The 24,233-nt window shown below is 54.5% G+C and overlaps 1 protein-coding gene across 1 annotated transcript; it reads left to right on the forward strand.

The window, feature by feature from the left end:
- Positions 1–5,361: 5,361 nt before the first annotated feature.
- Positions 5,362–23,683, forward strand: SH3TC2 (SH3 domain and tetratricopeptide repeats 2; the record flags this gene model as incomplete). Its single annotated transcript, XM_082489680.1, has 18 exons — positions 5,362–5,395; positions 8,224–8,343; positions 9,511–9,615; positions 9,892–10,019; positions 11,002–11,107; positions 11,436–11,579; positions 11,706–11,907; positions 12,535–12,608; positions 13,392–13,587; positions 14,587–14,723; positions 15,713–15,754; positions 15,858–17,561; positions 17,676–17,856; positions 19,368–19,518; positions 21,040–21,162; positions 21,723–21,873; positions 22,530–22,726; positions 23,088–23,683. The coding sequence occupies 18 exons, from the start codon at positions 5,362–5,364 to the stop codon at positions 23,277–23,279; spliced, it is 3,987 nt and encodes a 1,328-aa protein (XP_082345806.1). The 3' UTR covers positions 23,280–23,683.
- Between the last annotated feature and the right edge of the window lie 550 nt (positions 23,684–24,233).

The raw sequence follows: 24,233 nt of genomic DNA on the forward strand, positions 1-24,233 counted from the left end.
CATCTCCTTGTGTCCCCTCTGCCCTTGGCCGGGGCGCAGGCATCCTTGTGCAGGATGGAGTTGCTGTGGGGCAGAGTGCCCGGCACCCCTCATCCCCGCAACCTTGTGGTAGAGCAGGCAGGAGAGACCTGACAGGAGTCGGAGGGAGCTGGGAGGAGTATCCCGAGGGCGCGCAGAGGTTTCACGAGCTGTTAGCTCAGATCTCACAGAGGACGCGAGGTGCGGGCTACTCCTGCGACCTTGGAAGAAGCTGTTCTAGAGGCAGAAAGAGGTTTTCCCTGATAGTCCTTGGGCCTAAAATCTGCTGCGATGTGTGCTGCTGCGGCTGTCCCCCCTGCAACCCTTGCCACGGCTGTGGTGGTGCTGGAAGGTGCTGCAGCTCTGCCTGCGCCTGGGCGAGGGCGCCCGAGCAAGGCAGCGCGCTGGAGCAGCGACTGCCGAGGAAGGGATGCAATGACCAAAAGAGCTTGAAAAGGCTCTGAGAGGCTGTATGCTTGTGACTGCTGTTCCTTGCTGCTCTCCACGACACTTATCGTTAAGCTTTCTACTGCAAAACCGGTGGCTGGTGAGACACCGGCACACGGAGCAGCATCGCGGGGCTTTCCCTGACACCTCCAAACCTTCCTGCAAGCTGAGCTGGAAAAAACCCAAGCACAGGGGTGAACGTAAAGGCTGCTTTCAGTAACGCAGTCCCAGGCAGGAGCAGCAGCGATCTTCAAACCCTGGAGCTCAGCTGGCTGGCTCTGGTCCTTCCTTCTTCCTTCCCATGCCTTATCTGTGGCCCCCACTTCCCTGGCTCTGTCTCCGCGCAGTCTGGAGGCTCCCGTGGGCGGTGACGCTGCGCCGCAGCCTTTGAAGCAGCGGTCCTGTTCACAGAGCCGCAGGCGGGAGCAGGGAGGATGCTCGGGGTTCTCACCGCAACACCAGGGAGGGGATCTCAGAGCAGCAGCCCGGGCTGCTCCCCGCATGGCCGCCGCGTGTGCCCAAAGGTGGCCCCAGCCTCCTGACCCACCCGGCCACGGCCGACACACGCGGTCTGTTTTCCAAGAGCGCTTACTTCCTCCGCCTCTGGCTGAAAACAATGCGAGAGGAGCAGGCCTCAGCATTTCTGAAAATTAAGCGCTGAGTTCAGCTCAGTTCAGCCCCGGAGCCCGCTTAACCCTGTCGCTGCAGGACGGAGCAGGTTTCCCGACGCAGGCAGCAGCGCTGGATGGCCGTGTGCTGCGCAGGACGGGGAAAAGTGAGAAGGGTCTTGGAGGTGGAAGAAAAATCTCGAGTGAGGGCCATCAGCGAAAAGAAATATCTTAAAGCCAGGCCCCTCTGGCTGCATTTCAGCGACTTGCCACGCCGGTTTTGCTGAAAAATGTTGTTTCCCTTGTGCCCTGCAGCCGTGCGTGAACCCCCTCCTTCCCGAGCTCCCCTCAGCCGCCGGCACACCAGGAATGATGCTGTCCCAATGCCACCCCATCTTGGGCACAGAAAGGCATGCACGGAGGTAGGTGGGGGCAGGTCCCTCTCCCCCACGCTCTGTCCCCCCACCCGAGCAGACAGGCACTGCCGTGCAGCCTGAAAGGCCCAGGATTGCGGGACACACACACACACACACACACACACACGGCACTGGCAGGTGTTTATCACTGCTCTGCGCCCGTTTATAGAGGGTGAAAGCAAAAGCAGAGAGTGCAAGAATGAGGAAATGTCCCCGCTGGCCCTGCTCGCTGCTGCCAGTGTCCCCGCGGCTCCCCCGGCCACGGTCCGTGCTCGGGCTGGGTGGGCTTTCGGAGGAGGAGGGAAGGAAAGCACTGCTCCACCTAACGCCAAAACAGTTCCCCCCCACCCCTGTCAGAGAATCAAAAACACAAAACAGGAGTTTGTTTGACCTGAAACAAAATGTTTCATCTTATTTGTTTGGTTTTTTTCCCCAACTGAAGTCAGATTTAGGCTGACTTCCTTTTCTTTCAGGTTCATTTTTAAATAACAAAGTGAAAAGCAACGAGGCTTTGTTTTGAACCTGCCAAGGAATGGTCAACTTCTCGGCTCTCCCAGAAGCAAACAGGACTATTAGAAAAGCTTGATATTAACTCTTTCATTGTTTTCAAAAGAAAAAGCAAAATCCCTGTGTTTTTCCCTGCTAGCCCTGTTTGCAGAGTTTAGCCGGGGTGCGCAAATACTGCTGGGTCCACAGATCTCTTGTTCTGTGTGTCTGCATTTGCGTTTTGCCAGAGAAGAAGGGGTTTTCAGAGCCGAGCGCCTCCGCCACCTCCCCGGGTCGCCTGAACCGCGGGGCAGGTAGAGCCTCTCCCCGGGGCTGCGCTGGAGCGGAGGCGGCTGCTGCGCGGGGAGGACGGAAGGTCCAAGGACGCAGCGCCGGGGCTGGGAGCAGGGCACAGGTCAGTCTGGGAGAGGCAGCCGCTTGCGATGGGAGGGAGCCACGGCCGGTGCGGCCACGCTGGGGCTGAGCAGGGCCCCGAGCTGCTCCCTGACACCGTGCCCGTGGGCAGCCTCGCCGGCCCCTGTTTACCGCAGAGCCGGGGCGAAGGTGGATGCCTGGGCGGTCGTGCTTCCCCTCGGGAGCCGGCGGTCTGCCGGCGTGCTGGGCTGTTTATAGCATAACTGCGGGTAACTCATTGACCTCCGCGCCAGCGGCTCTGCTGGGAAGCGGAGGTTCCCAAGATGATAAGCCGCTCTTGGAAGAAATTCCTTTCCTCGCGCGAGGGAGTGGCGGTGCTGGGCACGCTCGCCCGCCTCGCAAACACGTACACAGCCCTGCGCACACACGCACGGGCGCGCACCGTGTCCCGGCGCCGGCAGCGTTCCCCTGGGGGGACCCGGCTTGGAGAGGTCAGAGCTTCGTGGCCAAGAGTTGTCCGGGAGGGAAGCGGTGCCAGGGAGCAGAGCGAGGGGCCCCATGCAGGCAGTGCGGAGGAGAAGGTCAGTACAGCCGCCGACACCGCTCTGCCCTTCCAGCCGCTCCCACCATGCCGGGTCTCTCGCTGGGTGCCGGTCGCATGCCTGCGCCCTTCGTCCCCAGCTGAGCAAACAGAGCCGGGACACGGCGGTTGCGGGTGGCTGGAGCAGTCCAGCGCAGGGACACGGCTGCATAAATCCAGGTTGGGGCAGAGAGTTTGTATTTTTGGTCCCGGTTGAATCTGAGGCTCAGCTGCGGTGGCGATGGGCGCACTGGGGAAGGATAGGTTTGCTCTGCGTTCTTTGTGCCCATGAACTGACAGGAGAAGGACAGGAGAAATCCCAGCAGACTGGCTGGGTTTAGGAAAATGGATTTGGTCCCAGGGAAGGGTGCCGCTGCGTGGCAGCCCTGGAGGCCGGCAGTGTCTGCAGCGGCTGCATCCCCTGGACAAGGGGTGCCCGGACAGTGGCACTGCCTCCCGTTTCGTGCCCTGGGGAGGGAAGCGTGGCGGGCTAGCACTCTGCCTGCAGAGGCTGCCCAGCTGGCATGGCTACACCCGGTCTGCAAAGGGAGCAGAGACCCGGGCGAGCTGGCGCAGGCAGAGACCCCCAGCCAGCGCAAGCCGAGATCCCCGGGAAATTGCTTCTGTCCTTCTCAGGACTGGGCTTTCCCAGGGAGGCCAGGCTGAGGGCTTCCACAGCAGCAGTGGGGGCTCTCCAGGGGTGGTAAGCAGCAGGGTAGGCAGTCGGGTTGCTGGCCGAAAGGTAAATTCCATTTCAGGTCAAGCAAGGGGTTGGTACCTTTGCTTGCAGAGGGGTGGGTTTGGTCACTAAGTTATCTAGGTAAACTTAAAAGCAAAAAGAAACTTCAAAACCACAAAGGAAGACATTTTTGTTCAGAATATGAATCATAACATTCTCCTTATTTAAAAAAGAATAGTATTGTTTTCTCCTGGGTAGAAGAATTTTACGCTAATTGGCGAGCAGGTATTGCTAAAACCAGCAGCATTCTGAGTGTAGCAAAAAGCTTTGTTTGAAAACACCTGCCCTGTTTGAGCACGGACCGCTCTGACGACATGGGCCCAAACCGGCAGCATCTTTCGTGTAAAGATGTGCCTGACTCCATCACAGAAACTCAGGCTGTGTGCTCTGAGCAGCAGCAGGCCAAAACCTGCGTCTGGATCTGCATTCCCCCTCCGGTTCCCTCACCTCCGGAGCATCCCAAGGTCAACTGGGGGAGTTTTCTAAATGTGGAGCTTTCCAAGACCGGTGTGCAACAGGAACAGACAGCGTCCTTGCCACAGGGAGAGCAGCGCTGGCCCGTCCCAGCAGCTCACCTTCGTTCAGATCCCTGCAGCTGCGCAGCTTTGCACGGGAAACATCAACTTGACTTTAGCACGCCAGGAGAGAGCTGCAGCGCTTTGCACCCTAACGTCTGGGGCTTAGGAGGGTGGGTGAGCTGCAGCGAGGAGGATGAGGAGCACGGTCCCTTCTCCAGGCAACTCCAACAGTTCAACATCTGGTTTCTCCTGATGAGGACTAGAAATCCGCACTCTTTCAGCCTTCTCCGGGGCAGGTAGGCTGGTGCCTGGCCAGGACTGCACAGGAGCATCGCTCCCTTCAAAGCCTTTTGGTTTGACTTCACTTTTGTTAGAAGTTTCCCGGCCACCTCCATGAACATGGACTCTCTCCTGCCACAGCCTGTCCCACAGCTAGCTACTCCTCATGCTTTGCTTTAAGGGAACTGCAGTGGTGCCAGGCAGCCCCCCTCCCAGCATGGGAATCTGTCTGGTGAGAAATTACTCACTGGAGTAATTACTCACTGAGAAGCTCAAGGCCTTGTCACGCATTGGGATGCAGCCTGGGTGTCTGGGAGAGCCAGCAATGCTCCTGGAGCACACCACAACAAACAAGTCACGGCTGTGGTGGCACTGGCATTGGCTGGTTGCTGAAGTAAAGGTCCATCCCTAAAATACCCCCCTACCTGTGACTTCTCTCCCTAGAACTTTTGGTTTTTATTTTGCAGGGGCTGTGTTGCTCTTCCCCAGAGATGCTCTGCAGACAGCTGCCACCCATAGCGCAGTGAGACCACACAGCCGGTCCTGAGTCCTGGTCCTGGAGGCTCAGGAAGGTCAGAGAGTGTGAGTGAAGAAAGAGTGAGACTCCATCAATCCCAAGGGATTCTGCACAGCAGCCAAACCGGTCCCTCCTGGTGTTTGCATCTGGGACTCAGACAGTTCTGCCCTCAGAGATGAGATGAGCCCTGCTAGCCCCACAGGAGCCCACAGCATCTGTGCTTGCAGAGAACTCATCTGTGGCTTGCCTGGACATAGCTCTGCTCTGCTGAGATTGGCGTGGAGCAGGCGGTGCTGCCAGTTGCCCTCGCTGTGAAACGGGCAGAGCAGCAGCTCAGCTGGGCAGGAAGGTGGCTGCACAGCCAGCCCTGGATGGAGGATGCTGGACAAGCCCCAGCGGGGTGTCCCTGAAGGTGAGGCAGGTGCCTTGCAGTGGCACCCAGAGCTGGGTTGCCTTTGGAGGTTGGGGGAGATGAGTGTTGAAGCTCTCCGGAGGGGCCAGCTGGAAGCTCGGGTAGTCTCAGCAGACTGCAGGGCTCCCCATGCTGTGGCCGCGGGAGGAATGAGAGGAATGTGCCACGTGGGCTGGGTGACACGCTCCCAAAGGCAAGGGCGAGAGCGGAGCCCAGGCCAACGGCAGCAGCAACGCCAGCCGGTGGGATGAGAGACCTCCAGAACACTGCATCCAGCTCTGCAGCCCCTAGCACGAGAAAGACATGGACCTGTTAGAGAGGATCCAGAGGAGGGCCATGAAAATGATGGGAGGGCTGGAACCCCTCTCCTAAGAAGAAAGGCTGAGATGAGAAGGCTCCAGGGAGACCTTACTGCAGCCTTTCAATGCCTGAAGGGGGCTTACAAGAAGGCTGGAGAGAAGCTTTTTACTAGGGCCTGTAGTGACAGGACAAAGGGACAATGGTTTTAAACTGAAAGACCATAGATTTAGATTAGATATAAGGGAGAAATTCTTTACTATGAGGGTGGTGAGACACCAGCACAGGTTGGGTGTCCCATCCCTGGAAGTGTTCAAGGTCAGGTCGGACAGGGCTTTGAGCGATGTGGTCTAGTGGAAGATGTTCTGGCCCATGGCAGGGGGGTTGGAACAAGGTCTTTAAAGGTCCCTTAGGAGACTTCAACTTCCCAGATGTCTGCTGGGAATGCAATATAGTGGAGAGGAAACAGTCTGGGAGGTTCTTGGAGTGTGTGGAAGACAAATTCCTGACACAGCTGGTGAGGGCTGAGGCCAATGGTATGAGCTTCAACAAGGCCAAGTGCTGGGTCCTGCACTTGGGTCACAACAACCCCATGCAGAGCTACAGGCCTGGGGAAGAGTGGCTGGAAAGCTGTTCGGCAGAAAAGGACCTGGAGGTGTTGGTTGACAGCTGGCTGAATATGAGCCTGCAGTTTGCCCAAGTAGCCAAGAAGGCCAATAGCATCCTGGCCTGTATCAGGAACAGTGTGGTGAGCAGGACTAGGGAAATGACCGTCCACCTGTACTTGGCACTGGTGAGGCCTCACTTCAAATACTGCGTTCAGTTTTGGGCCCCTCACTACAAGAGGGACATTGAGGTGCTGGAGTGTGTCCAGAGAAGGCCAATGAAGCTGCTGAAGGAGCAGAAGTCTTATGAGGAGCAGCTGAGGGACCTGGGGTTGTTTAGCCTGGAGAAAAGGAGGCTGAGGGAAGACCTTATCACTCTCTACAACTACCTGAAAGGAGGTGGGGATAGGTCTTTTTTCCCAAGTAACAAGCAATAGGACAAGAGGAAACAGCCTCGAGTTGCACTGGGGGAAGTTTAGATGAGATATTAGAAAAAAAATTCTTCATCAAAAGGGTTGTCAAGCATTGGAACAGGCTGCCCAGGGAAGTGGTTGAGTCACCATCCCTGGAGGTATTTAAAAGACATGTAGATGTGGCACTTAGGGACATGGTTTAGTGCTGGACTTGGCAGTCTTAGGTTAACGGTTGGACTTGTTGATTTTAAAGGACTTTTCCAACCTAAATGATGCTATGATTCTATGATTCTAAAACAAACCATTCTCTGACTCTGTGCCCGTCGCCCCCGCCTCGCTGGCAGACGGTGCCTGGTCAAAAGGCGCATTGTGCATTGTGGCCGGTGCTGGGGCTGAGCCGCGGTGCCGGCCGGGCAGCGAGCAGCGTGCTCGCCCCTGCCAGCGCAGCCGCAGCCCACTGGCTCGGGGCTGGCCACGTTGCCGGACACATGGGCTGCTGCTTGGGGACCCCCTGGCACCAGGATCTGTCCCTGGGGTGCACAGGTAAGCTGTCCATGGGGATGCCATGGCCCTGCTCTGTCCCGGCGGGGCTGTGAGACCTGTGGCTGCAGAGCTCACCCCGCTGACGGGGCCGCTGGGGAGACACTGGTGCTGAGCACTGCTCCCTTTGGCTGCTTGCCTGCCTTTCCCGAGGTGGCCACTGGTGTCCCCTTCTCTTGCTGGGCACTTGCTATGGCACTACATTTGGGTGCGTGGGGAACGAGGCATTTTGGCCAGGGAGGGGAGAGGATGGCTCAGGGGGTTGGTTTATTCCCATGCTGTTGGCTTCTCAGGAGCTCCCTTGCCACCCGTGTCCTGCCGCCACTGCTGCCCAGGAGCACCCCAACGCTTGCAGACCCTGTGGGGTGCTGCCAGCCCCTGAGGCATGATTCCTGTACCAGCGTGCCCAAATGAGCTAACGGGGCTGTGCTAACGGGCGGGAGGAGGGAGGTGGCTCAGGGCCAGCGGCTGTGGCCACGTGTCCCCAGGGAGAGCTGGTGCCAGTGGGTGCCACCGGCGCCTCAGCCCTGGCTGCCAGGAGCACTACCCCGAGTGCTGGGAGCTGCACTCAGCTCCAGGCTGGGGCTGTTTCCTGCCCACTGTTACCAAATATTTCAGCACCGGGGAGGTAAATGAGTCACTGGCACGACTGGGAACGACTCCCCGCCAGCAGTTTCAATTGGTCTCTTGAAAGAGCTCCCAGTTCCCTTTCTGAGCCTGGCCCAAACAAAAATAAACACTGAATCGGCGAGTGCCGCGGGGAGCAAACCCATTTCTCCTTTCGCCTGAGCGAGCCCTGTCCCCTGCCTGGCTCTGCGGAGAGCCACCAGCATGCTTTGTCATGCTGCTGGCAGGGGTGGCATGAGTGGTGTCCGACCTGCCATCTCCTTTGGCACATCATATGGAGACCCCTTGGGCAGGGAGCATTCTGCTGGGAGTCCAAACGCCTCTCTCCACCACCCATCTTCCCCAGGTGAAGAGTGTGAGTCCTGCTGCCGCCGCTCGTCTGTGCTCCTGCCCCGCTGGGATCACCTGCAGCGCGCCGCAGCTGACCACGGGGGAAAATGGTGGTGGGAGAAGACCATGGCATCAGGTACCCATCCCCGGGAAAGGGGGACCCAGCCCCAGCTCACCGGGTCCTGCTGAACCCAGCGGAGCTCACCAGCGTCTGCTGGGATGCAGGGAGGAGAGGAAGGGAGGGAGGAGTGAAGCAACTGGCAGGCAAGCCCAGCCCAGGCAGGAGCCAGCTCTGCCTCTGGCTCCTTTCGCTTCCCCATCTCCATTTCCCCCATGTGCGGAAGGGGACGGAGTTGCTGGATGAAGTCCTTTGTTAAGTGTGTTCACATCAGCTGTTGAGAAATGTAGAGCCTTTTCTTTCAAAGAAAAGCTCATTCATTACATGTCCAGCCTTGGGCCATTCTTTTCTACTGCTAACTATAAATAAGGATTATAATTCTGTGTGCAAATAGCAGTTTATTTGACTGACTAGCAAAGCTGTCTCAATAAAAAGAACTGTAGAGTACAGTTATGGTCACAGAAGTGACTTACGAAAGCCGCTGCATGTTCCAGCTCCAGATCTCCGGGTATATGTTTGTCTTACAAGTCCAATCTGATTACTGACAAAAATTGGGTTTTAATCTTGTTATCGCTCCACAGCCAATACAGCTGTGGAAGAACAAGCTGGATTTTTACGTGCCTCAGCCTTCATTAACATAATCACCGGCTAAAGTTTCAGTTCCTGCATCCTTTATGGCAATAGTTGATGATGTGTGAAGCAGAGAGAATGCAGCTTGGATTTCAGACACCGACCAGAGTAGGCAGGGGAGAAAATCTCATTTTCACTGTCAAATCGATGAGCAAGGAGTTTTGCCACCCCTTGGCTCTCCTGCGCTGGGGACATTCTCTCGCTCTGAGGTCTCGAAAAAAATCTCTGTGTCATGGGGTGCTCCTTCTACTGGATCTGCTTAGTGAGGGTCTGTCCCAAGAGCAAGGAGGGAAAGTCCCCTCACTTCAAAACCACTCCAGCACCAGAAAGAAGCCAGTCATCAAGGGTATCATGTAATTAGGACACATCAATCCCATGGATCTTGCCTCCACTCTTGAGCATGATTGTAGGGTGACACCGGATTCACACAATCCCCAGCCAGATCTGCAGTGCAACCCACGGGTTTTGCTTTCAGGTGGCACGGTTAGGCAGAATGTCATAGACCTCTGCCACAAAATTTTACTGCCGCTCTTCTGTGTCCCCCCTCCTTGCTAGGTAAGGCTGGGGCATCGGAGCCAAGCGACCCCACGACCGAGGCAGCAGAGGGCTCACCGGACACCTCCTCGGTGGTGCTGGCTGTTGGGGAGGGCTTTCTACCAGGTAAGAAGATGCTGCCTTTGGCATCACCCAGATTTCCAGTGGTTGAGTGTAGCAAGGCCTGGCACTGCATCTAATCGGCTCCCTGTCATCCCTTGAGTTTCTCATCTTTATTGGTGGAGGCGTATGATGGGCTGGGTTTGCGGTGTTTGAGTGTTGCAACCAGGCAAGGGCTGGAGGCACTGGTGGGGCTGGCTGCAGGGAGGCAATGCGGCATGGGCAGCTCTGCGTCGCGCGGAGCTCCTTCTCCCTCTTAACCCTGCACCTTTCCTTTTCAAGAGATTTCACTTTTCTTCTCCATTGAGAGCCGCTCCTCACGGTGCCTCAATTCCCAGCTCCAGGAGGCAGCCAGAAAGAAGCTGTGGGCCCTGGAGAGTGATGACAGAGACATCTGTGCCCTGTTCAAGGTAGGAGCCCCAGCCTGGCAGGGTGGACCATTCACTGTGAGGCTTCTGGCATGATGGGGTGTGTGATGGGACACCAACCCAGCTGAGAAAGAGAAGTTCCTCCAAGGCTGCTGCTGGGTGTGTTCCTGCACACGGGGACTCTGTAGGGGACTGGAATAATGGGGGAAATGAACTGGTAACAGGTGAGAGGCAGATGCAAAGCTGAACCTCGTGTCATGAGCCTCATATTGGGGTCTCTGATCTGCCTGAGGGATCATGCAGATAGCCCTGGGGTGAGGCTAAATAGCTGGCATTTCACAGGGCTGGGATCACCAAAGCTGCGTGCCAAACTCAGGTCCCCAGTGGAGGTGACATCTTTGGACATGCACAGGGGTTCTCAGAGTATTGGGCTTCATATAGAAAAATCACAGCAGGTATAGAGATGTTTCCTGGACTGAACTCTCCTTCCCTGCTGGTTTTTAAGGCCATGGCCACTCAGGGCTCCCTTGCAGAGCTTCCCAGAAGACCTGGAACAGTGCAGACATACTGCTGCCAGCAATAGTGAAAGGAGAGCGTCTCCCTCGAGGCACCGTTACTGCTTTCAGCCTCAGAGCTGCAGTTTGGAAGCTGTGCCTGTCCTGACTGAACATTAACCCATAAGCAGTGTGGCTCAGGTGTCTGGGTTTCAAAAGCACAGTTGTTCTGCTGTGCACCACAGGGGAAAAGATTTGGAGGAGGAGATGGAGCTTCTCCACCTTTCCACTGCTGCACCATGGGGAGTTGTTGCTGTGGGTGCTCCATTGCTCCTGGCTGAAGGACTCAGCTGGCTGGAACAACCTCCCCTTAACCCCAGGCAACCAACTCGCACAGCTTCAGTCTCAACTATGCTGATAAATGAGTGCCTAGTCTCATTCCAGAGTCTAACACTCCCACACTGATGAAGAAGACCCCCTGTCAGAGTCCCAGGACTGTCCCTTAATCTTGCTTTGTCTTCTGTGTGTAGGAGCTGTCAGCCAGGCTGGTCTGTATGCAAGCACAGGAGAGTCGGTTCCTCCTCACCTTCAAAACCCTAGAAGAAGTCTGGAAGTTTTCCACATATCTAACTTTAGGTAATGCTTTCAAGGTGGGGGAGATAAAACAGTGAGAGTAGAATTTTTGGAGAAGGTATTCTTTGACACCAAAAAACCAGTAGTGTAACAGAGTGGACAGAAGAAGAATATGAATTAGAAGACCTTGGTGTCCATCTACAGATTTATGAAACCACTGTCTGGGTCAGTGAAAGAGACCCAGGAGGATGCCTTTTGGGTAATCCCTCCAATGCATTTTAGGGATGGAGGCAGCGTGGTTGCAGATGGCAGACTGGGAGACATCCAAAGAGCACTTCATCCTGCCCAGTGAAGGAGGGTGCTAACACTGCTTTCCCTCTTGGTTTCTTAGGGTATGTGGGCAGATGCCTGGAGCAGCTTCTCTTTGACCAGGAGTACTGGCTAAACTGCGCTCTGATGGAAGACACAGAGATCAGAGTTACTGTAGATGAAGATCACTTGGCCACCATATATATGGGTCTGCTACTCCAGGAAGGTGAGAGGGGACTGTATATGCCAGGAGTTCCTCAAAAGCGTCTCAGCGGGGCTGTGTTGTAGCCTTGTGCTGGGCTATGTCTTGCACTGATGCCATTGACCTGGGCATGACTCTTTCTGTCTGCAGGTAACTTTTTTTCCAGAGCGGTGCCTGGTGTCTGGCAGGCAGAGCAGGAGGGAGAGGAAGGCCTGCAGCTCTGCAAGAATGAGCTGATCCATGTGAAGAACATTGGAGAGGAGTCCAAGTGGGAAGGGATGTCCTTACTGACAGGCCAACGAGGCCTGGTGCCTGTGACAGCTCTAGAGCCAATACCTCACCCGTTTTACCAGTAAGTAGACTGGCCAATTAATAGGGCTCAAGCCAAGATTCTTTCCTGATCCTGATGCATGAGCTGGCACCAAGCCTGGGGTGAGAAACTGCTCTTGCCTCTGGAAAAGGACAAGAGCTACACAATTTTGTGAGGATATACATTATGCATAAATACAACCACTGGAACCAATCCAGGTCTTGTTAATGGGACAGAGCAAGGACATACTTCAGATATCATTCATGTATGATATTGATTTAGGTCATACGGCAGATTATTTGTGATTTACAGGTGAATAACTGGGAGAAAAAGCATAGCCCAAGACCCAGGTAATGCCAGTCGAAGTGGGCCCTCATGTTGGACACCTGGCTGAGCCTCAAAGACACCCGCAGCTCCTCTTATACTTACACAGTGAAGTCCTCTTTACAGCCTGGGACATTTATCCTGCTCTTGCCATGTGGTGTGAGGATGCAGTCGTGAGGTGCAAACTACCTTCCATGCCCAACAACACCATTACACTGAATTATTGGACTGGCTGTGCTGGCCGTGCTCCATAGCAGCTCTAGGGGACAGAACATCTGTCTTGCTTGTGTGAGACCATGCTGGCCTGCTCAGAGAAGACCAGTATGGTTCCCTTTTGCCTTGCAGGTGGTTCCTGAAGAATTATGCTGTGAGTTTTGGCATCTCCCAGGAGATCAGTGGGACGACCTCTGAGCCAATTGGTGAGTGATACCTGCGTAACGCAGCTGCCCTTCCCAGGGAAGGGCACAGCTCTTGCAAGCCTGGGTTTGGCCACAAATGCAAAAGGCCCATCTCTTGTTCTGACAATGACACTCCATTGCAAGGTGCTCTAAGGGAATACTGCATCCTTGGGCTCTCTTGAATGGAGAACAGAACTTGCAAATTGCATGTGCTTAGAAGAGCGATCTGAGGAACACAGAGTGCAGAGGGCTGCTGATGGCATCCTTCTGCTACTGGGTTTTTCTATACTACTGCAATTTTATCCCTCTTCTAATTCTTTCAGGACTGAAGTTTTGAGTAATTGAACATGAAACCTGTGCCCACCAATTAGCCCCAGGCCATTCCTGCCTGGACATGGGCACTGTTCAGAGCATGCTGGACATGGGAGGTCACTGCAGGTGTGAATTTGGCATGTAGTGTGATGGGCATTTGCACAGGTAAAGATTTCACTCCTGGCAGAGAGTTGAGACGGTGCAACTTCTGTGCAGCTCCGTATTTCCAGCTGCCTTCCATACTGCAGCTCTCAGAGGTTTCAGTCTTTGGCTGCATGGTGTTTATCCATGTCTCTTGTATATTTTATTATAATCCTTTTCTCAAGAAGAAACTGCAGAGATCTGAGTCTGAGAGCACAACAAATCTTAGGGGACAGAGAGGCAGCCTTCTCAGGCTGAAATCATGGTCTCTTCTGGCCCAAGTATTTTCCAGTGAGGAAGTTTTAACAGTGGCCTCACACTGAAATGCCCTTGTTTGCCTTGGTCTCCCAGTCAAAGGCAGGTGCACAGCCACAGAGGACCACAGAGGAGCAGCATGGGACGAACTGAGTTTCTCCAAAGGAGACAGCATAGAAGTCATTGGCTTCCTCATTCCAGGACTCCCATGGTTTGTGGGCAAATCCCTCGGCAGTGGGAGCATCGGCTTTGTCCCAACCCGATACATAAATCCCGAGACTTGCGAACCTCTGTAAGTTTACTGTTGCCATCTAGATTAAATTAAACTCAGGAGAAAATGAAGGGAAGGCTCAAGATGAAGGGAAGGCTCAAGTCAAGGCTATGTGAGAGTCCAGGGCAGGTAATTTGCTTTCCAAGACCTTCACAGAGGAACCATTTGAGGTCTGTCCAGAAGCCTTGGCCAGGCTCTGCTGCCAACAAGCTGCAGGAGTCTCTGCCCAGAGAAAGCAATTGTATGTCACTTGCCTCAGGTGATTCTTGGAGAGGAACAGATCTGGCCCTGGGCTAAACCTGGCTTTATGCTAAGGCAGCCCAGGACATCTGTGTAACAGACAAACTGGCTTCACAGTTCCAACTAGAAATGTTCTTGATTTTGTAGCTTTGTCTGAGGGGCTGTGAGTCTGGCAAGGGTGGGGAGAGCGATCATTGCTGAGGAAACCAAGTCCTGCTTTGCTTCCTCCTGCCCCTTTGTTTTTTGTGGGATGTCGAGGCAGAACACCCTACCAGGGACACAGACAACAGTTGTCCAGGGAGGGAGGGAGGGTGATACAAGCCCACTCTGGCGACCTGGGCAGTTGTCTTTGTTGGTGGCTTAAAGACATAGTTCTGGTTCAATACCTATCCAAAAAGGCTTCTGCTCCAAGAGTGTGTATGGGAGGATGAAGTCTTAACCTGTTGCTAGGTCTGTTGGGCTTTCCCGGATCAGGCTCATTCAAGGTGAGTCTTAAGCACTTTTATCTGGCACTACAGAGAACAGAGAGGTGCTTCAGAAAGGGCTTCTGGAGACAAAAAAGACCAACAGGTCCCTCCTAGTATCCATCAATTCCTCCCTGGAGAACCTGGATCTGAGAGCCCTTATGGGGAAGGTGTCCAGACTCTTGTATTCACCTGCAGCAGAGCTTTTCTGGTGGGAGGAAGAGGAGGGATGGGAAAGCCCATTCCACAGGACAGCTGTAATGTCAGGGGACAGAGAGACACTGACTGTTTTCCCCTGATATCTGCCTCAACCTAGGGGCAAGGGCTTGGTGTTTCTGAGTGAAGAAGAAAAATCCCCCTTCCTGCGCATCCCCTGCAATGGTGGTGAGCAGCACTTCACCACCCTCCTTGGTGACCTGACACGCACTGACATCACCTCTGTGTACCGGCTGGGTGAGTTTCCCCTCTCCTTATGTACCCTGCCCCATGGCTCTCCATGGAGAGCAATGCTGGGCAGTGTCTAGAGACCTCCTTGCTTGGGGCTTTGCAGGGGAGGCAACTGCTGTGGTTAAGACAGCCTGCAAGCCCTCTGCTCAGCCTGGTCATGGAGGTTGTAGATACCCTCAAGAGCTGGGCCCTGCCACACTGCAGTTTGTAGTGGTCTTCTCTGCTTCCAGGGCAGCTCCTCAGCTATGGTTCAGCCTGGTAGATGCTGCTCTTACTGATCCTGGCTGTTGGTCCCTACCTACAGCAGGTTCCTCGCTGCTGTCTGACCTTTAGGTGTATATTGAGGGGGATGCACAGCTAAAGTGGCAGGTGATATCATTTCCATGCCCATAGCAGGAGCCAGGAGATCAGGGTTCCTCGGTGCTCTTCTCTGTTTCTCTGTGCTTGCTGTGTGGCTTTTGGACCACAGCTAATTTCTCTGCCTCTATTTCTTGCCTTCTCACTACCTAGAAGCCTAGAAGCACAGTGTGGCCATGCAGGGCTAGCCTTGGGATCCCCTGGGGTTCAGGGGATCTCCCACACCAGCCAGCTCAGGTGCAACGAGCCTGGGGTAGAGCCTGTCAGAGATACACACACATCTGAAACCTCCAAATAGACACAACGAGGGTCTTAAGAGATACAGAGCTGATAAAACCCTATCCGTGAAAAATAAGACCTGCTTGTTCCTAGGTAACTATAATGTTGCCTGTGTTCACCTTACCACCAGTTAAAAACTGTTCTCCATGGTCTTACATGGAGCCGAAGCCCAGCAGACAAGGGGGTTGAAAGCACAGCTGTGTGTGGCGTCTGCGGCCAGAAGTAAGCCTGCTCTCCCACATAGGGGTCTGGGGTTTAGCAGAGCAGCAGGAGATCTCTATAAGGTTTGAACACTGTGTCTGCACATTACCACTGACCAAGGCTTTGGGCTTTTGTTTTCTGTTTGTCTCCTTGTGTAGATGGTTTTGAACCTAAAGCCATGTTCCTGAAAGTGCCATCAGGTGAGTGTGCAGAGAGGACAGAATGAGATGCTTTTATGATGACTTCTGAGGGTGAATTTTGGCATGGGGAAATGTCCCACTCTGGTTTGCCTGTCCCTTCCAGAGGCTGTTCTCCGTGGCTGTAAAGATACCCAGCTGCTCCAGTCTTGGGAGGAAATAAATGGCTTGGCTACAACTAGCAATTCTGAGCTGTCGAGCCCAGGGAGTGAATCAGCCCCTGCTACCTTGGAAGATGTTCTCCTGGAGAAGCTGGATGATTTTGATGATCCCAAGTTCTTCATTGACCTGAATGCTGGACACATGGAAGATGCTGATGTCTTTGACCCCATATTAACCTTCCTTAACCAAGACAGTTATGTGCCCAGTTTTCAAAGCCTCTATGATCTCAATTTTTCATTTCTCAACTCCACTTTTTACGGTTTCTCTGATGAGGATGAACTGGTCTTGTACCTTGAGACATCTAGGAACTGGGCCAAGAGGACACATTCAGTTTGGGCTCATGTCAGGCTCTGTTTCCTCTTGGGTAAGCTCTGCATCAAAAAGGTCAAGTTCTCCCAAGCTCGAGTCTACTTTGAGGAAGCCATGAGCACCCTGGACAGGGGTTTTGGGGACCTGCCCCTGTTGGCTGCATTGCATGTGAACCTTGCCTCTATCTACTTGAAACAGAACATGAAGCACAAGTTCTCCTCCCTGCTGGGGAAAATGGTGGCCTTGCTTGTCTGCTTGCCTGGCCGCTCTTTCAGCTCTGAGAATGAGCTGGAAGTCATGATGTATGTCCTGAAGGAAGCCATTGCTGTGGGTAATGCTCCCTTGGAGGCACGGGTCTGCTTCCTTATTGTCAAGATCTTCCTACAACTGGGAAAAAACGATGAAGTGCTGCCCTTTATGGAGCATCTTCAATGTCTCACCTCCACTTTACTCTGCCGAGGCACTAGTTCTGTGCCACTGGATGCCACCCCCATCTTGAGCTACCTGTACGACAAGAAGTACTTGCCAAATATCGCACTGGCATCTGCCAGGTCGTTTGCACCCAGTGGCCTCAAGGGGGCACCGACACCCATTTGGAGAGCTGGCTTCATCCTCCAAAACGCTTCCAAACTCCTGGGAAGCCAACTGGAGAGGAGCAGCATCCCAGCACTGGCTTGTTTCTATCTCAAGCAAGCACTGCATTTCTCCTGTGAGAACAAAGCTGTGCCCACCCAGAGGACACTGTGTGCCATCTTGTCTAGGATGTACCTCCAGCACGGCGTGTTGGATGGGGCGGTTTGTTATGCAGCCACAGCTGTAAGCCTCAGCAGACTGATCAGCGAGGAGGAGGCTTTTGAGTCTTCCCTCTCTTTGGGGTGGATGTATCTCCTGAATGGCCAGCCGGGCCGAGCTGCAGACATCATGTGGCAGCTCTTGTGCTCTCTGCACGGGACGGACAGCGTGACTCAGCGTGGCGCTGTGCACAATCTCTTGGCAATTGCCCTCAAAGGAGAGGGGCAGGTGCAAAAGGCTGCAGAGAACTACCTCCGGGCCCTGCACAAAGCCAAGGAGACCGGGAACAAGAGGAACCAGGCTATTGCCCTGGCTAACCTGGGGCAGCTGAGCTTCTCGCGTGGGGCGAGCCAGCTGTCTGAGCTCTACCTGCTCCAGTCGACTCAGCTCTATGCTGACCTCCAGGACAGCGAAGAACTGGAGATGGAGTTGGTGCAGGTGCTGCTGTGGCTAGCGCAGGCCATGGTGAACAGGCAGAGGATGGAAGATGGCAAACTCTGTTATGAACTGGCGTTGGGTTTTGCCCTGAAGTGGCATAACGTGAGGAGTGAGTACAGCTTTGCTGGTGGGAACCAGGGCAGCGTTCACCTCTGTGCAGCACCCTGTCAGGTCCCCAACGCAGCCCTCTGACCTGTCCTTTTCCCTTCCTTGTAACATGCAGGTCAGCTTCACATCACTGAGTCTCTCTGCCATTTCTACAGCAAAGTGTCCCCCAGTCTCCAGGCCTGCATTACCTACCATGAGCACTGGGTATCATTGGCACAGCAGCTCCAGGACAGAGAGATGGAAGGCAATGCCCGGCAGACCCTCAGCCAGCTCTACCAGGCTTTGGGCACATCCGAGTAAGTCCTGTCTGTGGCTGTTAGATGCTGCTAGAGTGGGGTCCTTGGTCAGCCAAAGCAAGAGCAGTGGCTTTCCTGAGTGTCCCGAGAGAGGTGGGGAAGGTGTGTGGTAGCTCTAGCTGCCCCGCAGGCAGGCTGCTGGTTAATGTGCTGCTGAGATTTGCGACCTGTCGCTGTGTGGTGAAGAGGGGAACAGTTCAATGTCAACCAGAGTGCCGTGACAGCTGGGCAAAGGCCAGGCTGTTAGCTGGGACAGAACTGGGGGCTGGCCAAACACAGTTTTCCAGAGAGACTTCCAGCCTTGGTGAGAGGGGACCCAGAGACAGGGAATTCATCACTTGCTTTGGAGGCTTATTCCAGTGATTAATCACAATTCAACAGTAAAAATAGGTTCCTTATCTGTTATTTGAATGTCTGGCTTCAGCCTCCAGCCGCTGAGTCTGCCCTTCCTATCTCTGCTGGGGTATTTTCCCCAGGGAGGTACTTAAGACCCCGTATCAGCTCGCCTTTCAATCTCCTGCTTGACACATGCAGGTGACTGATTAGATTAGGCGGGAGGGGAGAGAAAGAGACCTGGACAGACCACAGACTTTCTTCAGTCTTTCAAGGCAAACGTGTCAAATAGTGGAGAGCTAACTCCACTCCACCGTGTCCCAGAAGGACAAATGGGCAGGGGCTGTCATTAACTTGGATGTTAACCTTCCTATGCTAGGTCACAGTGAGTTCAGAGGGAAGGAATTTAGGAAGCAGACGCCTGTCATGTGGACGGTGCTATTTAAGATCACAAAGCACCCATTCCCTGGACTCCAAGGACAGCTGGAGCCCAGTTGCTAGCAGGCGAGACACCAAGCAAGCAAACATGCCCTGGGCACTGCCCGGCGCTCCCTTCGCCACAGCTGCCTTTTGCAGGCTCTGTGTCCAACCCGCTGGCTCATCCTGCTGCTTGTCCCTTTGTCCTCTAGTGACCAGGGGTGTAAAAAAGGGGCCATAAGGTCTTGCACATGTAGCCACAGACCTGCCTCTTTGGCTGCGCCGAGGAACAAACAACGGGCAGAGATCTGGTTTTGGGTGACAGATGCTGTCTTGAAACCGAAGTTGTGAGCGCTCCCTGCCTACGCTCCCATGCGTAGCTGGGAGTGACTTTGGGGCTTAGCGCAGGGGTGCAAATGGAGTTTGCAGATGACCTGGACAAAGTCCTCTTTATCAGCTGAAAGAAGCAGGGGTGGGGAGCCCCCCCTGGGGGAGCGGGCTGCCTTGGGGCTGTGCTGAGCCCTGGGGTCCCAGGCTGGTCTAAGTTTGCCAGATGACACACACGCGTGCATGGAGACTTCCACAGTTTTACCAGAACACATCGCTCAGAGCTGTGGCTGCCTGTTTGTCTCTAACCTTTGGCAACTGTAGGAGGAGAAGACAGGATGGCCAGTGGGGAGGTGCTGCGGTAGCTTTGCAGCTGATTGCTGGGTGTGTCCTGTGATTTCTCTGTAATGGCTTTTTGCCCGTTACCATCACAGGGCTTTGAGACAGTCCCTGGACTGCACCAAACAGAGTCTAAGGATCTTCATTGACCTTGAGGAGACTGTGAAAGCAGCAGAGGCCTGGCTGCAGGCAGGAAGGCTCTACTATCTTATGCAGGAAGATGAGCTGGTGGAAATGTACTTTCAGGTACGGGGGAGATGGCTGGAGTAGTCCCGTTCTCACCCTGGCTAGCTGTATTCCCATCACAGCTGGGTGGCTTGGTAAGAGCCTTTTGGGGCTGGAAGACCTGAAGGGAAGGTTCTTATGAGCAGTGCAAACCTGCTGCTGGAAGGAGGAGCTGTTGCCTTACGCTCATGCACTGTCTGACACTAAATTTCCTGTGTTTCCTTACATACATTGGGTTTAGAGGATTCTTGGGTGAAAGTAAGTGAATTTATTGAGTAAGAAAGTGATGTAGAAGTGCCAAAGGAAGCTGGAGGTTCCAGGTGACCAGTTCCCATTGAAATACACATAGATAAGGGGTAAAGCGCCAGGGAAGTGCTCGGAGTCTTTTTGGAGAAGACTACTGGCTTCTTTCCATCTCTAGCATTGTTTTATCAGCTGAGCTGCAAAGAGGAAGAGCAGTTCATAAAATCTTAGGACTCCCTCATTCAGGGAGCAATTTCTATTAAAAGATGGGAAATTCTTTCACGTGCCCAGAGTAAGCAGAGCAGAAGGCTGTTTGGGTCTGCTGGAGTTGAACTGAGCTGGGGTATCCAGCAAAGCACCAGCCTGGACACGTGTAGAGGATGTTTTGGGTCCTCACTCTGTTACCCCAGAAGCACTTCTGAACTGGTGGGGCTGGCTGACTGAGGCACATGGCGGTGGGAACAAGGAGAGAAGCCTTTCCCATCAGCCACACCAGCCTGCCCTTAAATCAGGGCGGTAAAGGCAGGGAGTTACTTGTACGGGGGGGGCTGCTCAGTGATGTGGGTGAAATGAGCAGATGGCTTTGGTGTCAGCCTGTTTCCTGGTGCTCACAAGGGAGCTCTGAGGCCCATAACAAAGAGGCATCATTGCCTCCCTGGCTCATGGTTTCAGCAGAGGGGCAGGAGCTAAAGGAGGGGTGACTTTCCATTAAGACGGCACAATCAACACCAGATCTCAGCAGGGCATGTCTGAGTCCCTGAGGGGGCCCTTCCCAAGCAAGGTCACTGCCAATGATAAATTGTCATGGTGTAAGGAACAACATGTTCTGGCTGGAGGGTGGCACCAGGGCCAAGTGCATAATTGGCAGAAATAACTGTTCTTCCCAGAAGTTAGCATACCTGCCCTCCCTCCTGCTGGCTCTGCCCTTTCTCTGTATAAGCTGTCCGTTCCCTTCGTCAATCTTCATGTTGTCTCCACCACACCAATGATGGACCAGGGCCAGGACAGCTGCTGGCTGCACTCTCCCGACTAAATCCTGATGCCGTTGGATATCCCAGCTGACCAGTCTGTCGCACTGACCCTGCCCAGGGGTGGGTTATCTGGCTCCTGGCTCCATCCTTACACACATCACTTGCAAATGCAGCACAACAGTCCCATACACCTGCTGGCCAACCTGTCTCCATGCTGTTTGGAGGACTGGAGCTCACATGTACGATTACCTGGTTTTATTTAATCACACCAATATCTATGTGCAAATGTCTCTATTCCAAGTTTCACTCCAGTTCCTTTTCCTTCTAGGCAGCCATTCAGACTGCTCTGAAATGGGAGAACTTCTCCTTGGCCATGGATCTTTATGAAAAAGCAGGTGATACCTTTTTTAACGGCAGCCGAAACAGAGATCGAGCGGTGGAGTTTTATCGGGTACTGAGCCCTCCGAGCATTTCTGTCCTTGTGTCCCCGCAAGGTGATGGCCGTGGGGAGCTTTGTCCCAGGGCTGGCTGCAGCACTGCATGGCCAGGCAGGAGGGATGGAGGGTGGAGAGGGATGGGGTAGATCTGAGCGTGCCAGAGTGCAAACAGTGCTGCAGGGGGGAAGCCTGGAGCACAGACATATTTTGCAATGGCTGCAGCTCACTCCAGAGATCATCTGGGAGGTGGGAACAGGGTCCTTACATTACAAGTCCTGGCAGTATTAGGTGCGAGCCAGTCGCTCCTGGGGACATGCTTAGAGTCAGAATTTCAGGCATCTAAGGAAGGGCAGAGATGTGAGGCTTGGGTTTTAAGAACCACACTCTGGGATATGAAACTCATTTTCCAGGGAAAGAAGGGGTTAGAACCTGAACCTGCAGCACTCAATCACCCCATCCACTGCCTTCCATGCCCAGTGCTTGGTCCATCTCCTGCTGCGCTGTCACCCCTCTGTAGGCAGTGCTGCACCGATACCTCCAGGAAGAGCCTGGACACACTCTTCTCTCTCCTCAGGGAGGTGCTGTGCCCTTGGCCAGGAAACTAAAGTCCAGTAAGACAGAGCTACGGCTGTTCAATAAGCTGGCAGAGCTGCAGATTGGGCTGCAGGGCTACGAGAAGGCGTTGGAGTTTGCCACGCTGGCAGCCAGGCTGAGCATCAGGGTCGGTGAGTGACGCACACCCGCAGGGTACGGGGAGTTACTGGCTCCTGCGGATGGGGTTGCCCTTCTGGATGAGAGCAGTGTGCACGTGAAAGGGGGATCTCCTGCTTTCATAAGACTGCTGGACCTAGTCCACTTAGGATAACTAAGTGGTAACGTCTTTTTAAGGCCACTTCCCTTTTTAAGCTGCGTGATAGCCGCATGGGAGTGCTCTGCCGAGGCAGTGGTGGGACCGGCTGAGCACTGAGGGTTATTGCTACACCAGAGCACAGGAAGTCAGATGAAGGCACAGAACTGAACGGTTCCTCTCTACTCTGGCTCTTCTGATAAACTCATCCCTTCCCATTACAGAAATAGTTTGAATGGGCAAAATGCCAGCATAAATGTCTGAGATGGAACCAGCCTTGTAGTAGCTCTTTCCAGCACCCAAGAAATCCCCTGGGTGAATGATATACTCCCTAGACAATCTGTCCAGCCTTGATATCAGCAACCCTGCCTATTGCTCTGTTTTCTCTGCACCATCTTCAAACCCAGTGCCTCCTTATGACGATATCTGTGCCCCCAGGCTGTTGAGCAAATGTGTCCCCCAGTGGCCTGGCATGCCAGGCTGGGGATGTATTGCGAGCGTGCTGCAGGCTGACTATCAGCAACTTTTTTCCAGGAGATCAGTTGCAAGAGCTGGTTGCATTCCACCGCCTGGCTACAGTCTACTATTTTCTGCATATGTATGAGATGGCAGAAGATTGCTACCTGAAGACGCTTGCCTTGCGTCCCCCCTTGCTGCAGTGCTCTGGAGAGGCCCTGTACTACTGCAAGGTGTATTGCCACCTTGGCAACCTGACCCTGCACAAACTGAAGGTAGGAAACATTTCCATGATGCTGTGTTGGGCACTTTGGTCTTGACAGAGAGCTGGTAGTGGAGTATCACATCTGCTGGCAGAGCAACCACACATGTAGACGGCTGCATCCTGTGACTCTCCATCCTACCTGCGGCTTTAGAATAAGTGCACACAATGCTGGAACAACCAGGTTTTGAAGGGGGGAAAGGCAATTTGGAAAGAAGTGCTGGCACTTAGCTGTGACTATATAGAGCCCACTTCTGTGAAGTCAGGTGTCACCAGGTTCTGACTGGAACCACCAGGCTCTGCTCCAGTTCCCTTATACCCTGTGACCTTCAATTAAACCACTTCCTAATGCCTGTCCTGTCCTTTACCGTTAGGATGAACAGGATGCAGCAGCCTACTTCCTCCTGGCCCTCGCCGCAGCGACTGAGCTGGGAGACCAGGAGCTGCAGGGCCTCATTCGCGCCAAGCTGGGTGACATCCCTGGGGACCCCCAGGGACCTGAGGGCACGCTGGGCTGTGCCACGTACCGGCCCAGGTGGCTGAGCGAAGGAGGCCACGTTGTCTGACCGACCCGCCACCCCAGGGACTCCAGTGCAAGCCATCAAGCCACGTCGTGCCATGCCGTGCCGCTGGCACAGGGTCCTGCGCTCTCCAGAACAACTCATCCAGGAGAGATCCTGCGCCACATCCTAAGGAGCTGGCAGCATTTGGTCTTCTTGTCCCGGACAGGCGAGTGACCAAGCACTTGGGACTCTGCCTTCATGTTTCAGGAGCAGGGCTGTGCACCACAGCCCAGGTGGCACATCGAGGACGGGGACCCGGGCAGGACGAGGCCCCGGCCGCGATGCTGGAGCGTGTGGTGCAGAGTGACAGATGGCATTTCAGGACTGCGGCTGCCCTGCCTGGTATGGGGACAGGAGAGTGCCACCATGTGCCTGCCTGTCCCCCCCAGCTGCCTCACGCACCTCAGGTCCCATGGGGCAGCTCAGCCTGACCCAAATGTGTTTTAACTTAAATGGCAACTCCTTTATTTATTCCTATCTGGTTTCTGTCCTGTCTGCTGTGTGGAGGTCTCTGACCCATACCTCTGGAGAGCCCACGGCCTCTTTGGTACAACGCACCACCAAAGTTTTTGACAGTGAGGGGCAGAATTAGGGAAAGGAGGAGAAACTGAAAGGGTCTGGCCAAGCCTCGCTGGGGTGGCCTGGTCTGCCCCACAGCCCATGTGCGCTTTCAGCACCTAAAGTATGGGTCCTGCACGGGAGAAGAGCCGTCAGTCCCGACCCGGCGCAGGCTTTGCAGCCCGGCACCCTCCCCGGCCTCTCCTCTGCAGGCCGCGGTGCCCGGCGGGACGCAGGAGGGCCGGGGAGCGGGTGGTGAGGCCGGGCGCGCTGGCCTGCGCTGTGGCACACATCCAGCCCCCTGGGCAGGGGTGCTGATGGTGGGCAGGGGGACTTTTGGTGGGGAGAGGCAGCTGCACTGCCTGTGCATGGCCCGTTGGCAGCCCAAGGAGAAGCCGG

Source organism: Vanellus vanellus, assembly GCF_965231255.1.
Source record: "Vanellus vanellus genome assembly, chromosome: 13".
Classification (NCBI taxonomy): domain Eukaryota; kingdom Metazoa; phylum Chordata; class Aves; order Charadriiformes; family Charadriidae; genus Vanellus; species Vanellus vanellus.